The 15665-nt window shown below is 34.1% G+C and overlaps 1 protein-coding gene across 1 annotated transcript in view; it reads left to right on the plus strand.

Moving 5' to 3' along the window:
* Positions 1-15665, plus strand: part of MUSK (muscle, skeletal, receptor tyrosine kinase) — a 167632-nt gene that overhangs the window by 142588 nt on the left and 9379 nt on the right. The window contains exons 11-14 of the mRNA XM_011966405.1: positions 5622-5797; positions 6465-6488; positions 14641-14842; positions 15356-15547. Coding sequence (XP_011821795.1) covers positions 5622-5797; positions 6465-6488; positions 14641-14842; positions 15356-15547 — 594 coding nt within the window. The remainder of the gene's footprint in view (positions 1-5621; positions 5798-6464; positions 6489-14640; positions 14843-15355; positions 15548-15665) is intronic.

Raw genomic sequence — 15665 nt, forward strand, 5'->3', positions numbered from 1 at the left:
TAATTATTTTAAATATGAAATTTAGAAACATTTTGCCAATGTCCACATGTAAATACCATTTGGAATTTGATCAGAATGATGGTAAGTTTATACAATTAATTTAGGGCAAATAGCTATATTTACATTACTGAGTATTCTCATTTAGGAGTGTGGTATGCCATTCCTTTTATGTAGATCTTATTTCATGCCTGCTAGTAAAGTTTGATGATTTCTGTCTTACATGTTTCTTTTTTTATTAAGTTTATGACTAGATGTGTTTTTGTTTTGTTTTGTTTTGTTTTTGAGACTGAGTCTCGCTCTGTCCCCCAGGCTGGAGTGCAGTGGCGCGATCTCGGCTCACTGCAAGCTCTTCCTCCTAGGTTCACGCCATTCTCCCGCCTCAGCCTCCTGATACAGGCACCCACCACCACGTCTGGCTAATTTTTTGTATTTTTAGTAGAGACGGGGTTTCACCGTGTTAGCCAGGACGGTCTCAATCGCCTGACCTCGTGATCAGCCCTGCTGAGCCTCCCAAAGTGCTGGGATTACAGGTGTGAGCCACCACACCCGGCCGACTAGATGTGTTTTATAGTCATTGCTGTTGTTGCAAGAGTATTAATTATAATATAGTTATTACAGGAGGCTAGAATGTCCATAAAACATAGCGATGCAATTAATTCCCTTGTTCCTTATTTTAATAAAACTGCTATTAATTTCTTTAGAATTTTTACATTTTAGAGTTGAACTATGTAATATTTTGGATCATATTAATCAGATTTTTTTAAGTGTATTCTTTATTGAGATAGTTTATAGAAGTATAATTTACATACAAGAAACTGTACCCCTTTAACCATATAGTTCAGAGTTTGACAAAAATATACAACTATGTAACCACTACCCCAATCAAGACATAGAATGTTTTCACCACCCATAAAGTTCTCTTATGCTTTCTTTCCTTTTTTTTTTTTTTTTTGAAATGGAGTCTTGCTCTGTTGCCCAGGCTGGAGTGCAGAGGCACAATCTCGGCTCACTGCAACCTCTGCCTGCCGGGTTCAAGAATTCTCCTGTCTCAGCCTCCCAAATAGCTGGGACTGCAGGTGCCTGCCACTACACCTAGCTAATTTTTGTATTTTTACTAGGGATGGGGTCAGGCTGGTCTCAAACTCCAGACCTCAGGTGATCCACCCGCCTCGGTCTCCCAAAGTGCTGAGATTACAAGCGTGAGCCACCACGCCCAGCCCTGTTATGCTCATTTCTAATCAATTCCCCATTATCTCTGAAGGCATTGCTGTTCTGATTTCTCTGACCATAGCATACAACTAGTTTTGCTTGTTCCTGAATCTCATACTCATGAAATGGTGTAATATATACTGCTTTGTGTCTGACTTCTTTTGTTCATCATAACGTTTTTGATATTCATCCATATTGCTACATGTAACAGTGGTTTGTTCCTTTTCATTGCCACTTTTATTTGCGTGGTTGAGATGGAAATAATTACGTGAAGAAGTAGGTAGGGTCAAGCTCCCCCTCATTTTGCCTAAGAATTATAAAGCAATTCATTTGAACAACTGCAGTATCAAAAGGAAAGTTAGTATAGAAATGTTAGGCCACTCAAGATGACTGACTCATCAACCACAGCAACAAAAAAGTCAGATACCAGCTTTAGACACAAAGGATCAACCAAATAATTTATTCCTGCAATTTGTAGTTTATTCCAACTTTGTTTGATATTATACCTCCTAGTTATTAAGAGGAATCAAGTCTCATCAATCATAAATCATTAATCCTTGCCAACAAGTATTTTTTTCCATTTTATTTGTTAACAAGTTGTTACTACTATATAATAAAGCCATTTCATTTTATTGTATTTATATGCAACAACTGCTTTACAATATTCTATTAGATTTTTGATTGATAGTCTGTGGTTCCTCTGATGGAAATAATGTGGTCTATAAATAATTATAAACTATTATATATTGTTTATATATAATATAAAACTATAAATCTTAATTAGATTGTATTCTTTCTTAGTTGAAATTTTGGAAACTTTTACTAGAATTAAAATTAAATTTTATCTTTGTGTGCTAGCACAAAATACATTTATTGACTAACTTTCCAACATTTATGTCCCAGTTCAGTTTACATGCATGAGCCACAGATGTTCTTTCTTATATTGAAAATAATTCACCTTTTTTAAAGAAAAAAATCTCTTTCACTGAAATTTTAAATTTATTAGAAAATCATAGTTATTTCCTAAATCTATATGTCATTTGCAGTGTACATTTAAAAATGTATTTCTAATTCCCATTGTTACTTAAATAAGTAGTTTTATTGGAAAAATATTATCTTTAAAAATCCTCATCGTCATTTTGTTCCAATTGAAGAAAATATAATCTAAAAATTTTTACATTTTAATATTTTATAGAGGTTTTCTTTTCTCTGATATATAATTAAAAATAAAAATTGGCATTTATAAAGACATAGTCTCTTCCATTAACATATAAAATTCATATATTTATGTTCAATCCTTTCTACTCTTAAATGAGTATTATCTATTTGATCCAATAGTTTAATAGTAATATATCAAAATTTTCACAATAATTGTGTTTCTAAGAATATTTTCTTGCAATTCTGACTCCTGCTTTTTGCACCAAGAAATATTAAACTAAAATTGAATTTACTGCTGATAACTGGTAAGTTTGATCTTCATTTTTTTGTTATATCTTTTGAAAAAGTCTCTGTTTGACTTTATTCATCAAAGTAGTTCAGAAGTTGTCAACCATTTTATATTCTACCTCTACTTGCTTGTGAGATTTTTAAAAGCATGCTATCACTCATGGTTTTCTAATTATTAGGTTGGTGCAAAAGTAATTGTGGTTTTTCCATTAAAAGTAATGGCAAGAACCACAATTACTTTTGCCCCAACCTAATATAAGCAGTCATTCAATGATGTGTGCCTCTTTGCATGATGACATGGAATTTTATTTGTCCAACAAATATTTATTGATCTCCTTCTGGGCTCCAAGTACTACACTAGGCATTTAGGACATATTAATGAACATAATAAACAACTTATATATAACTTTAGAAGGTGTTAAATGTCATGGAAAAAGAAAAAAGGAATGCTCGGGTAAGGAAGACCGGGAATACCAAAGGAAGAGGAGAAAGTTGTAACTTTAAAAATAAGGTATTCAGGGTAGACCTAATTAAGTTGGCATAATTGTGCTGAATCTTCCACACTTGTTCTTTGAAGCTTTATCTGAAATTATAAACCATATTTGTATTGTTCAATTACATTTTATTTGCATATGCTCAATTTTTGGAATATTATTCTTAGCTTTTACATTTGATTTCATAATCATATATAAGTAGATACTTGGAGAAGTTTACTATGTTACTTATCATTGATACTCATTGTTATTCATTTCAAATGAAATCTTTCTTTTTCTTAAATTCTTAATTTAAATTCACTTCTTGTGTATTCATCTCTTCTTTACTCATCTCTCATTCAGGTAGAGTAGGTATTTTTCACATATTAAAAAAATTCTGTCTTTGTACATATGTGTTTTTGACTGGGTATTTCAGTCTGTGTTAACATAAGTGTTAGCTTTTGCGTTAGTTCTCCTCAAACACTATGGACTCCGACCAATTATTTTCTGGCCATGTTGTAATGAAGAGGAAGCAGAAAGCAATCCTGACTTTTGTTCCTTTGTAAGGAACATTTTCCTCTCTCCATATTGTAGAAAGATTATTTCTTTAATTGTTGAGATTCAAAATATTTGTAAAATTCATTTGGGGATAGATTTATTTTGTTTTCTTTCATGTAATATAAAGAATATAAACATAATAGGTAATATGCCCTAAACATTATGCCCTTTTCATCTTAAAAATGTTTTCTTATACCATATCTTTGATTATTTTCTATTTTTTATGTCTCTGGTTCTCTTGCTGAGAAACAGTATTATTTGACTTTGAATTTCTTACTTGCTCTACTTTATCAGTTATTTCACACATTATTTTCATCTGTTTAGCCTTTCTTGCATTCAATTAGGTCCGTCCTTTCTGCATTCAATTGAATATTTAATTCAAATTTGTTTATTTCTTGCAGTGCCATTTGTTTTCTATTTTCAATGAAGATTGTAAGTGTTGGTTTTATTTTTTGTGGTTTCTATTTTCTGTAGTTACTTCCATGTTCAAATTATCCTACTTTTCAGTCTATAGTTCATCTTGATTTGTTTTTTTCTTGTGAAAAACTCTGCTATAGAGGGCATGCTTTAGTGCATGGCAATGAAAACAAAGCAAACCAAAAGTCATTCATTAATGTGTTCTTCTATTTAGAATAAAAAATTTCCCAGGTATTTACTTCTTCTGCATAATGTGGAATATGGAATTTTTTTCATATGTCCCATATTGATTTTTGCACACTTTATGCTGTCTGCATGCAAAAAAAAAAAAAATGTGTTTATACAACCCAGGGGTGGAACTAAGATAAGCAACTCTCCTCAGGTCCTTTACCTACTCAGAAGTCTTGAAAGCCCCATTATACTCCTTTCTCCCTTACACCCACCAAGAATTATAAATCCCATTGTTATCTCCATATAAGAATATATTTGCATCTCATCACATTCATATGCATAGTCTTTTATTCTATGCATGCTCCATTAGCTCATATTGGCAAGTTAGGAAAGCAGGAGTGTGGGAATAAGTATTTAAAAAGACACCATTGTGGCATATACACACACACACACACACTCACAATTTCCTCCTCTCTGAATCCTTCACATACTGAATAAAGGACATCTGCTACTATTATGTTTAATTTATTTAATTATCTTTAATTTCCTCTTATTATTAACCCCAAATACCTTAATTTGAAATTAACCAGGTTTTTCCTATGCAGTCTGTCCTATTTTCTATCAGGCTTAAGCAAATACTAATCTGCAAAATTCCAAGTAGTCCAATTAGTGTTTCTTCAGCCCCTTCACTCATAATACAACATGTAGATGAACATAACAGCTTCATATTCAAACAGATATTACCTTGGCTTTCTCAGATAGAAGCACGCATAGCCATGGGACAGGATTCTGTGCCTCAAAGTAAGGGCTGAGTAAGGACCCACATGCCCTCCTCTAAGCTGCCAGGGAGGTGGCGCTGTTCTGTTTCAGAGGACAAAGCACACAGAGGTCCAGACTGTGGTCCTCAAGCCCTGCCCATTAGCCCCAAGATCGTAGAAAAATCTTCCAAGCTGGAAACTGATTGACAATGATCCTGACTTTCAGTAGGTGTGTTTTTAAATCTGTATACCTTATTTCTCTACCTGTGTTGTTATTTGAATATAGAGTTGGGAGAAGACATATCAGAGATTCCCAAACTAACACATTTTAAATTTGACGTTTTTTCCCCTAGACTAACATTAATTGTATTTCACAACAAAACGAGAGAGCATTTCATCTCATGGGACAGTACACTAGATTTCATGAAATCTCATATTATTTGCAGTAAAAAGTTTCTTTCATAAAAGCTTTTCAAGAACAGACAATTTACTATGATGATGTCTTGAAAACACAGAATTTAGGCTCTGCCACAAATTTGCTTTCACATGTTATGATTCATCAAGTTTTGTTCTCCATATACTATTTTAGAGAGTACTGCTTGGCAGTAAAGGAGCTCTTCTGTGCAAAAGAATGGCTGGCAATGGAAGAGAAGACCCACAGAGGACTCTACAGATCTGAGATGCAGTTGCTGTCGGTGCCAGAATGCAGCAAGCTTCCCAGCATGCACTGGGACCCTACAGCCTGTGCCAGACTGCCACATTTAGGTAACAAAGAGTTCTCCCAAGACTTTGTAGGTTAAGAAAAATTTACTATTTTGAAGAAACTAAGGTGTGAACTTAAAGCTTCTAACATTTCTAGGCATTTCTAATTTTTTTTTTTTTTTTAGTTCTGCCTTCCTTAGATACCTACTAGTGGAATCCTAATGCTATCCTAATTGCACAGATTAGGATAAAGATTTATTTCATTTGCTCTAAAATAAACGAAACAGCACTTTTAATTACTGCTTGACATTTTAGATTCTTTCATAGGGAATCTTATGAGAGCTTGTAACATTTTCTGGAATGTGCAGAAAAATGGCTAAGAAGCATCTCATATTTTGTCAGAAGAGTGGAATAAAGGAATAAAGTCCTTTTTCTTAGCCAAGAAAGCATGCTAAAATAAGACACATGTTTGAAAATGCTGATCTCACAAAACAAAACTGAATTGCTTCATGTTGCTTTAATGAACTCTGTTTGTAAGGAACTATATTGTTATCCCTAACAGCTGGTATAATTTCAAAGACCCAATTCTTTCACATTCGAATGCAAAGAATGTTTTCCAGTTGTATATTAAAAAGCCGAAAGAGATCTTGCATTTCCTAGCACTCTCTCACAGAATATGTGAGATATCTGGATACTCACTTAAAACAAATTTTTATCCTTTCCCCTTCAGATTATAACAAAGAAAACCCAAAAAGTAAGTAATTGTGTTTGTGCCCTTGAAACCTTATGTGTATGTAATTGGATTCATGCATGTGTGTTTACACTCATATTTCCTGATGCCCAGAACAGAATGTACAGCCCCTCTCAAAGGCTTCTCACCATACTCATCCAGTGTAGAACATGAGAGAAGGTCATGGAAGGTCTCAGTTTGTAACTTTTAATTAGACCGTAGAGAGTACCATATTTAGTGAATCATACAAATACTATCTCCCACCTCCAGGTCATTAGCCTGTTTTATTTCTTATATGTCTGTAAAGCAAGCCAAATTTAAAAAGTCACCTTTTGATTTTATATTCTTGATTTGGTATAATCAATCTATGTATAGATGAAACCCAACATTTATTGCTTCCTTGAGCCAATTCGTGATCTTCATTTGTGACAACAGATCCCTCTTTTGAAAGTTAGGTATTTTTTAAGACAGCTGATTTCCAGTATAAAGTCTATAGGATCAAATCAAATGGCTCTAAAAAGGTCATCACAAAAATCTCTAGGAAATAATTCAAGAAGGTAGCTTGAAAAGGGATGTCCTACAAAATAACTTGTATCAGATAGTGCTTTAACCTGTCAGAATGCAGAAATCCTCAGGATGAAATTAGAAAAACTTTTCATGTCAATTAACTTCCTCTGGTCTCATGTTCTAAGGCTTAAATCACACTTACTTCCTATAATACATATTCCAGCCCTAACCCCCTCTGCACTTGGCTAGGTGCCAGGACTTGATTTTTACCAGCTTGTTTAACGGACCAACACTTAAAGTATTAAAAGAAAGAATGCTACTGTTCCTAGTTGAATCACTCAGAGTTATTAAACAAGAAGAGTTATGGAAACCTTAAAAATCTCTTATTCTGGTAGCCTGTCAAATTGTTATTCCCAAATTGAAGGAATAAAAAAAAAATTTCAATTCTTTGTTATATGAGCAGCCAAAGTTTACTTTGATTGGACTTTGAATTGATTACTGTGCTCTTTGTTATCCATCAATTGTTTACTCAGTCATCCATTCAAACATTCATGGAGGGTTTACTGTGTGGAAGGACCAGACCATTCATCTTAAATTAGACAGGAACAATACACAAAAATCATCCACATTTTTGCCTTTCACACTAATTATAAAGGAATTTTGAGCAGCGCAAACTAGCTACAATAATACATTTTCTAGTCTTTAAAAAAAAGCTTTATGAAATCTTTGATACATGTAAGAAAATGAGCTCCTAATGTCATGAACTGACCATTTAAATGGAAAATAGGGTAGGGAATGTCTGAAAATATGCTCCCTGAGTTAAAGGCAATTATTATTAAAAGAGTTGGCTTTAGCAGGTTAATAGTGAAGCAAAGAAAACATCCTTATTAGGCAGTGTCCCATATTTTATAGGAGCGTGTAAAGACTTCAAATATTTTCCAAAGAGTGTCTTGATTTCTGAGTAAACTCTAAAGAATATCACTAGCTCATTTGGAGGGGGTCACAAAAGAGCTGTTAATCATTTGTTTATCTTTGTATTATTTTCTTCTTCCTTGAGCACAGGGACTAGAATTTCAGTAGTTTTCCTTTTTTATAATTTCTTTGGCTGAAGTGAAATATCTTTTTGAGCAAGCAATGCCTTTGTGCTAGTTACGTTATTTGTCTGCTAAGCAAGGATTACACTATTCAGCTCTTCCGTGAGACTTCACATACTTTACTACAGAAACACTCAGCAGTGAATCTGTCTTCTATTTCAGAGCTTCTGTGGAAAAAAGGATAATCTGTCTTAATCACTGAAATAATGACTTGCTATTCTCTTGAATTCTTTTTCCTTCCATCTTTGCTCTTTCTATACATATACATGGAGAATGAAGGACCCAATGAATGTACCCAAATCCAAACTGATTATGTGATACATACATTATCTCTCCTAATACTCCCAATAGTTCTACAAAATTAAGTACTATGAATGTCCTCCATTTTACATACAACCCAACATGAGAAAGAGAGATTAAGCAATGTGTCCAATTTTATCCATCTAGTAAGGTGATAAGCCAGAATTTGAACTCAAATCAATCTGATTCTGGCTCTGTCTTCAGAGCCAGAATGTTATACCTCATGCCTTTCTGTTATTACTAACATTTTTTTAAAAATTCTAAAACCTCATGTGTAATAAAGCTTAACTGATTGTTTAACTGGTTCATTCTTGAATAAATACCACTACCTTTTTACATTTGTTTTAATTGATTATTCTTAAGAAGGTCCAATTCATAAAAATTGTATTGTTTACAATTTTAAATCACCCAGGCCATGTGATGATTTGACTTTTTGTTAACGTTCAAATGAATACATGCTTTGTGTCCCAGACCGTTTTTCCATAATGATCAGCTACCATTTTGCCCACAAATGAAATCATAAAATGTCAGTGTCTCTCTGTGTGTGTGTTCGTGTGCATGTGTGTGTGTGTAAAACTCATGCATTATTTCATAATTGAAATGTAGTTTGGGTAATTTTGTGGTAATATTAAAGTTACACGTTCATAGAAAATTGGAGTTTAAAGTAACTTTAACAGGTATTTTATCCAAATTCTCCCACAATGAAAGAATCTTTTCTAGAGCATCTCTGACAGAAACATTCCCTTTTCCCTCCTGAATTTATTTCTTAATTCCTTTGTAGAATACATTATTTGAACAATTTAGCTATGTAGAACTAAATTCTGGTTCTCTAGAACTTTCAACAACTGATCTTCACTCTGTTTCTTTGATTTATTTATATTCTATATGACAGTCCTTGAAATATTTGGAGACAGGCACTCAATCTCTCTGTAGTCTTCTCTTATTCACATTAAATATCTCCAATTTTCAAATTTTTCTTTTGCAACTGACTTCCAAAATCTTCACCTCCATGTTTACTCTTTACTGGCTGCACACAAGCCTGAGAATATCCAGAATAGAACACAATGCACAGAGCATGATCTGATTAGAATTTCAATGCAACCATATTTTCTGTGACAAGGCCTTGTTCTTTCATGAGTATAAACTCATGCTAGCTGGCTAATAATCTCATGACATTAATAGCCCTTCTGTACACATATGAGTTTACTGATTTCATTGATTTTCTAATACATTTTCTATTAGACCAATCTAATTCATAATTATTTTTATTACATTCTTCTAGCATTTATAATAATTTGTAATTTATATGTTCTGTGTTCTATGTACTATGTTCTATGAGGCATGGTGATCCAAGACACTTTTCTTCTTATATGAAACCTTTTATCAATGTAAAATGTCACTCTCATCTTGTTTTAGTGCTTTTAGCTTTAAATTTCTAGTATTAATAATGGTTATTTTTTCCTTGTATTTACATTAACCTAGAACCTCTTTGTTCCTCTTTCATTTTTCTTTTCTTATAAACAACATATACCTGGGTTTACTCCAGTCTGATAGCTATTTTCTATTAATAGGAGGATTTAGCCTGTTCATATTTTATATAACAACTGATATACTCTATTTTATCCCTACTATCTTAACTGTACATTTTCTAGTCACTTTATGTTTTTGCTTCTTCTTTTTCCTTTTCTTTACTTGTTACTGGTTATATTTTCTCCACTGCTAAGTGAAAGTCAGACCACAATTCTTTCTACACATTGCAGTGCTCTTTATTCCTTATTTCTGCCCACCCCATGGGACTTTCAGAACCTCCAATGAGATCCTCAGAATGCTCAGATCTTCTTCTTTACCTCCCCTAGTACTCTTAGGTTTTTCTTTGCAGAGTGATTCTCAATATTGAGTCTTATCTAGTGAATTAGCCAAGACTCCACCCATCGCAGCCCATTTACATTTATATTGAAGTCACTTTCTGATTCAATTGTTATTAAGAGTCACCTCATGTATTTCCTCAGAAGGGAAAGTGTCTTGGGAGACAGAATCCCTGAAGCCTTGTATATTATCAAATTGTTTTCTTTTATTTGGGTAGTTGAAAGGTGTATTAGCTGGGAATGGAACTCCTGAGTGACATTTCTCTGGGTGGTTTATAGATGTGATTTCACTCTTTTCTAGCTTCTAGTGTTGGAAGCAGGTAGTCCGGTGTGAATTTTGTTTATTGTTTTCCTGTAAGTAATTTATTCTTTCTAGGTAGAAACTTTTAGCTTTTTCTCTTTATCCGTGATATCTGTATGATGAAAATCCTGTTTAATGATGTGCTATTGAACATCTCTTTCCAACTCCATGATCAGGGCTTCACGTTGGGAGCTTGACATAAGCTATGAGGGGAATCTTTATCCCATGGAAATCAGGATGGCAGACAGATCTTTCTAATGCAAAAAGTTGATTATGCTATTCCACCTCTTAAAACACTCCTATGAGACCCTCCATTTGCTGCATGGCATAGTTCAAATTACTTAAATCGGTATACAAGGACTTTTCTCACTAAATCTGGTATCTGCAGCCTTACCTGTAGATACTCCCCAACTCCAACAATGAAACTTATAGGTACACTTTTAGCAAGGTATCACATCTGCTTAGTTCAGATCTTGGTATATGCTACTCCTTCTTTGTAGAATACTGTCCCTCCACCCTGACTCCATTTTACTCCCTTAATTCCCCCATCCCACACACACCGTTTTTTTTGTTTTGTTTTGTTTGTTTGTTTGTTTTTTGTTTTTGTTTTTTTTTTTTGAGACGGAGTCTCGCTCTGTCGCCCAGGCTGGAGTGCAGTGGCGCGATCTCGGCTCACTGCAAGCTCCACCTCCCGGGTTCACGCCATTCTCCCGCCTCAGCCTCCCAAGTAGCTGGGTCTACAGGCGCCCGCCACTATGCCTGGCTAATTTTTTGTATTTTAATAGAGACGAGGTTTCACCGTGTTAGCCAGGATGGTCTCAATCTCCTGACCTCGTGATCCGCCCGCCTTGACCTCCCAAAGTGCTGGGATTACAGGCGTGAGAAACCGCGCCCGGCCCTCACCTTTTTCTTAGTGTGTTCAGGTTGCTATAACAAAATGCCACAGACTGGGTGGCTTATACCACAGAAATTTGTTTCTCACAGTTCTGGAGTCCAGGAAGTCCAAGATGAAGGCGCCAGCAGATTTGATATCTGGTGAGGACCCATTCCTCATAGACATAGGTGTCTTCTCCCTGTGTTCTCATGTGGCAGAAGGGGCCAGGGAGCTTTCTTGGACCTCTTTTGTAAGGGCATTAATCCTATTCATCAGGACTCTATCCTTATTCATTTCAACATATGAATTTGGGGGAAAGACACAAAGTCTCAGATCATCATAACCTTCAATTGGTTACTGGCTACTCACCATTTATATTTAACTTACAGTTATTCACTCTAGAAAACCTCCCCAGTATGTCTAAACCTGAGTTAGTGCCAGCCCTGAACATTCATAAGCATCATGTTCTTACTACTCTTATAATGCTTCTTATATTTTGTTTTATTTCTCCATTTACTCACTTGTGTCTCATGACAAGCAAAGGCTTGTCATGTTCACCACAGTTTTCTGGATACCTAACAGTCAATATTGATTTAGCAAATGCATTTACACATGGATGAATGAGTGCATAAACTCCTGTAGTGTTCAGAGGAAGAATAAAGAGAGAAAATTGGTGAGAGAAGAGAAAAGATAAAAAGGAAAAAGAATGAAGATTCAAAGTGATCGTTTAGATCCAAAGAGCTCATTAATGTAGTTCAAGGGAAGATCAGATCAAATCAGAAGCAGTCATCAAGGAGTAACAAAACAAAACTATCTTGAAGGAAAGAAACATTTAAATCCATAAAGCAAAAGTATTGTTCCAACTATGTCATTTCTTGCATTAAAAAAACTCACTAAATCATCATAGATTTTTCTTTTTAAAATGACATTAAATTCTACTTTCTGATTCTTCTTAGAAAAATTAACCTTATATTTACCAATGAAATTACACTACCAATTTTATCAATTACATTATATTCCCTCATGCGTTATATATGGTGTGAGCGGCTCTGTAAACTCCAAACACAAAAATAGTTGTTTCTCCCTATCTTTTAATAATTGTTCCAACTTTATTATTAGCAGAAAGCAAAGCTCTTCAATTTAAGCCCCCCACCCACCCACCCATCTTAGATCAAGAAAACTTGGGATGACTCATTCCAAAGAGAATAAGACTAGCTTTCAAGTCGGTCAGAGAGGATCCTAGTCAGTCTGTACAGTCCACCACTCCTGTGGTGCTGGATGAGGCATGCTGTCACTGGTCTTGCACAGATGTTTTACTGCTGTGCTGATGTTCTTCCAGTTCCAGGTGCCTGCCTGAGTCACAGTGGTGACCATCACTTGCTTAGCCATTGGTACGGAAGGCATTATCACTGGGTCTACTTCCAGACTAAGTCATACATGGGGAGTCTCTTGTAACCTCCAATTTTGCAAGTGTCCTATTTCAAATGGCTTTAGGCATCTACTGCCATAAAGGTTTTATTTTGACTTTGTAATATGTTATATTAATATATCCCCTTATATTAAATCATTATTCTCTGACTATAATGTAGTCAGTTGCTAACATTCCATTTAGGATCTTCTAAACCTAGGTTGTATAATCTATATATGCACTCTTCTGTGCTAACATTGCCAGGTTGTGCTATTAGTATTATAATAATTTCAAAATAATTTGAAAGACTTTTCTCTTACTGGAACATATTATAAATATGGAAATTTTATCTCTTTCAAGACTAAAATAATGTCTTTTATAATGTGATGACTTAAAAATCTAGCTTCCTGCCTATGGCAATATTTATATTTTCTAATGCTTCAAATTTGGTGATTAATATGTTCCTATCATTTTCTTTAAGGTGTGAAATATATAATTACATATTTTAATTAACTTTGAATCTGTTATAACTTTTTTATCATTTCTAATTTTCTATGTTTGTACCCTTTCTATCTTTTTAATTAAAATTCCATTGATTAGACAACTATATGAATATTTATAAAACCAACTATTGATCTTTTAATTTTATCATTTGTGTTATGTGTATTCTAACTTATTAATTTCTGCTTGTGTATGGCTGTTACTTTATTACCTATTATCTTTTGTTTTCTGTAGTTATTGTTTCTTACCCAAAGTCTTGGGTTAAATGTTCAGTTCATTCACTTTCATTCTTTTTATCGAGTGAAAGGAGATAACACTATGACTTTATCTTTGAGCATAACTTTGGCTAAATAAAATACACACTCTTAAGAGGCTTGTGTCTAATCTGTAACTATGGTTACTCTCTATTTTTTGATAAAAAGATCATTGATTTTTTCTTTTTTAAAAATGTCCCATTGGGTTTTATTTAATCTATTATTAATTGCACTTTGGCCATTAAGTAGATATGCATAATTTCTGCTTTTAAAATTTATTGAGATTAATCCACAAATATTTGAAAAGAAGGTTTATTCCCTATTTTGGGGTACAAAGGTCATTCTTAGCTATTAAAACATTGTTGTTGATTATTTTAAAATACTCTGTATCCCCGTATTTGTCTTTACTCAATCTATTAAAAGGATTTAAAATGTGATTAATAAGGTTCTTTTAATACATATACAATGGACTTTGTACTCTACAAATAGTGGTATGAGTATGGCATCTTTTGTTTTCCAAGAGTAATGCTGATTTTACTTATATATATATGACATTGGACTTTTAAATTGAAGTTTGACAGGAGTTCAGTTTTTACATGAACTTTTTCTCATTTGTGTCCTAATATTTTCATTTTTCATCTTCTTTCATGATTTTTTCTTCTGTTTGTAAACTGACAGTAAATGTGTATAAAAGTCCAGCTCTAGACAATCCTGATGTCAAGTGTAATTATATGAAAATATTTTATTTGATAATTTCCATGATTTATGTCAGGTCATAGATAACATGATTCAGTATAAATGGCACCAGACCAAGATCTGCATTTAGCTCAGGGAAAAAAAAAAAACAAAAACCTATTTCCTCTCTCTGACTCTCATCTTTAAAATTCTATTATTCTACAAGCTGGATTTACTTACAACTAGACCTTACTGAACTTTATAGATATATAACCAGGGAGAACCTGATACATAAATATATTCTTAACATGAAATTTATTTTACTGATTGCTTAAATACAAAAAAAAAAAGTTGCTTCTTAAAGGTTTGAAAATGAATAATTATTGTTTACTTACAGCATTCCCACCAATGACATCCTCAAAGCCAAGTGTGGACATTCCAAATTTGCCTTCCTCCTCCTCTTCTTCCTTCTCTGTCTCACCTACATACTCCATGACTGTAATAATCTCCATCATGTCCAGCTTTGCAATATTTGCGCTTCTTACCATAACTACTCTCTATTGCTGCCGAAGAAGAAAACAGTGGAAAAATAAGAAAAGGTGAGATTCTAGTTTCAGCTAACCACGTGTAGTAATATTTTAAAACCTCATGTTTAATATGGAGTTGGTATGACGCGAGGAATATATATGACACTGCAACTCTCTAAATATATCCGTAGCCCTGCTTTAAAATTAAGCACCCCCATCACGATCTTTACAAATGTCAATGACTTTTTGGCATAGGATCAAATCAAATGCCCTAGGGTTACTGTTTCACAAAAGGTAAAATCTAAACAATAATTTGGAGGAAAATGGCTATTCCTGCTCCTTGTCTTCTCTCTCAGGCCCATTGCCATTGCTGGCTTGGAGAGCTAAACATTTCTGAGAAAATGTGCCTTTTGACTCTAGACCAAACAAAATATTTTATTGCTCTCAAACCAAAGGATCTTTGGCTGCCTAAGTATAATTTGTTTTCATTATTCTTAAATGCCATATTTCTTAGAATCTAAGTCTAAGTACAAAGATCGTACCTACTTCTGAGCTCATTCCTGATCTTGCCTGTCTTGCCTGCAGAGAATCAGCAGCAGTAACCCTCACCACACTGCCTTCTGAGCTCTTACTAGATAGACTTCATCCCAACCCCATGTACCAGAGGATGCCGCTCCTTCTGAACCCCAAATTGCTCAGCCTGGAGTATCCAAGAAATAACATTGAATATGTGAGAGACATTGGAGAGGGAGCGTTTGGAAGGGTGTTTCAAGCAAGGTAAAGTTATGTTTGGAAAAACAGTCTCCATTGAAATATGTTATGTCTGAAAAGCTACCAAACTATTAGCTTGGTATATAGATAATATTAGCTTTATATATATATATATATTATATAT

The sequence above is a fragment of the Mandrillus leucophaeus genome, unplaced genomic scaffold (genome assembly GCF_000951045.1).
Source record: "Mandrillus leucophaeus isolate KB7577 unplaced genomic scaffold, Mleu.le_1.0 Scaffold76, whole genome shotgun sequence".
In the NCBI taxonomy this organism is placed as follows: domain Eukaryota; kingdom Metazoa; phylum Chordata; class Mammalia; order Primates; family Cercopithecidae; genus Mandrillus; species Mandrillus leucophaeus.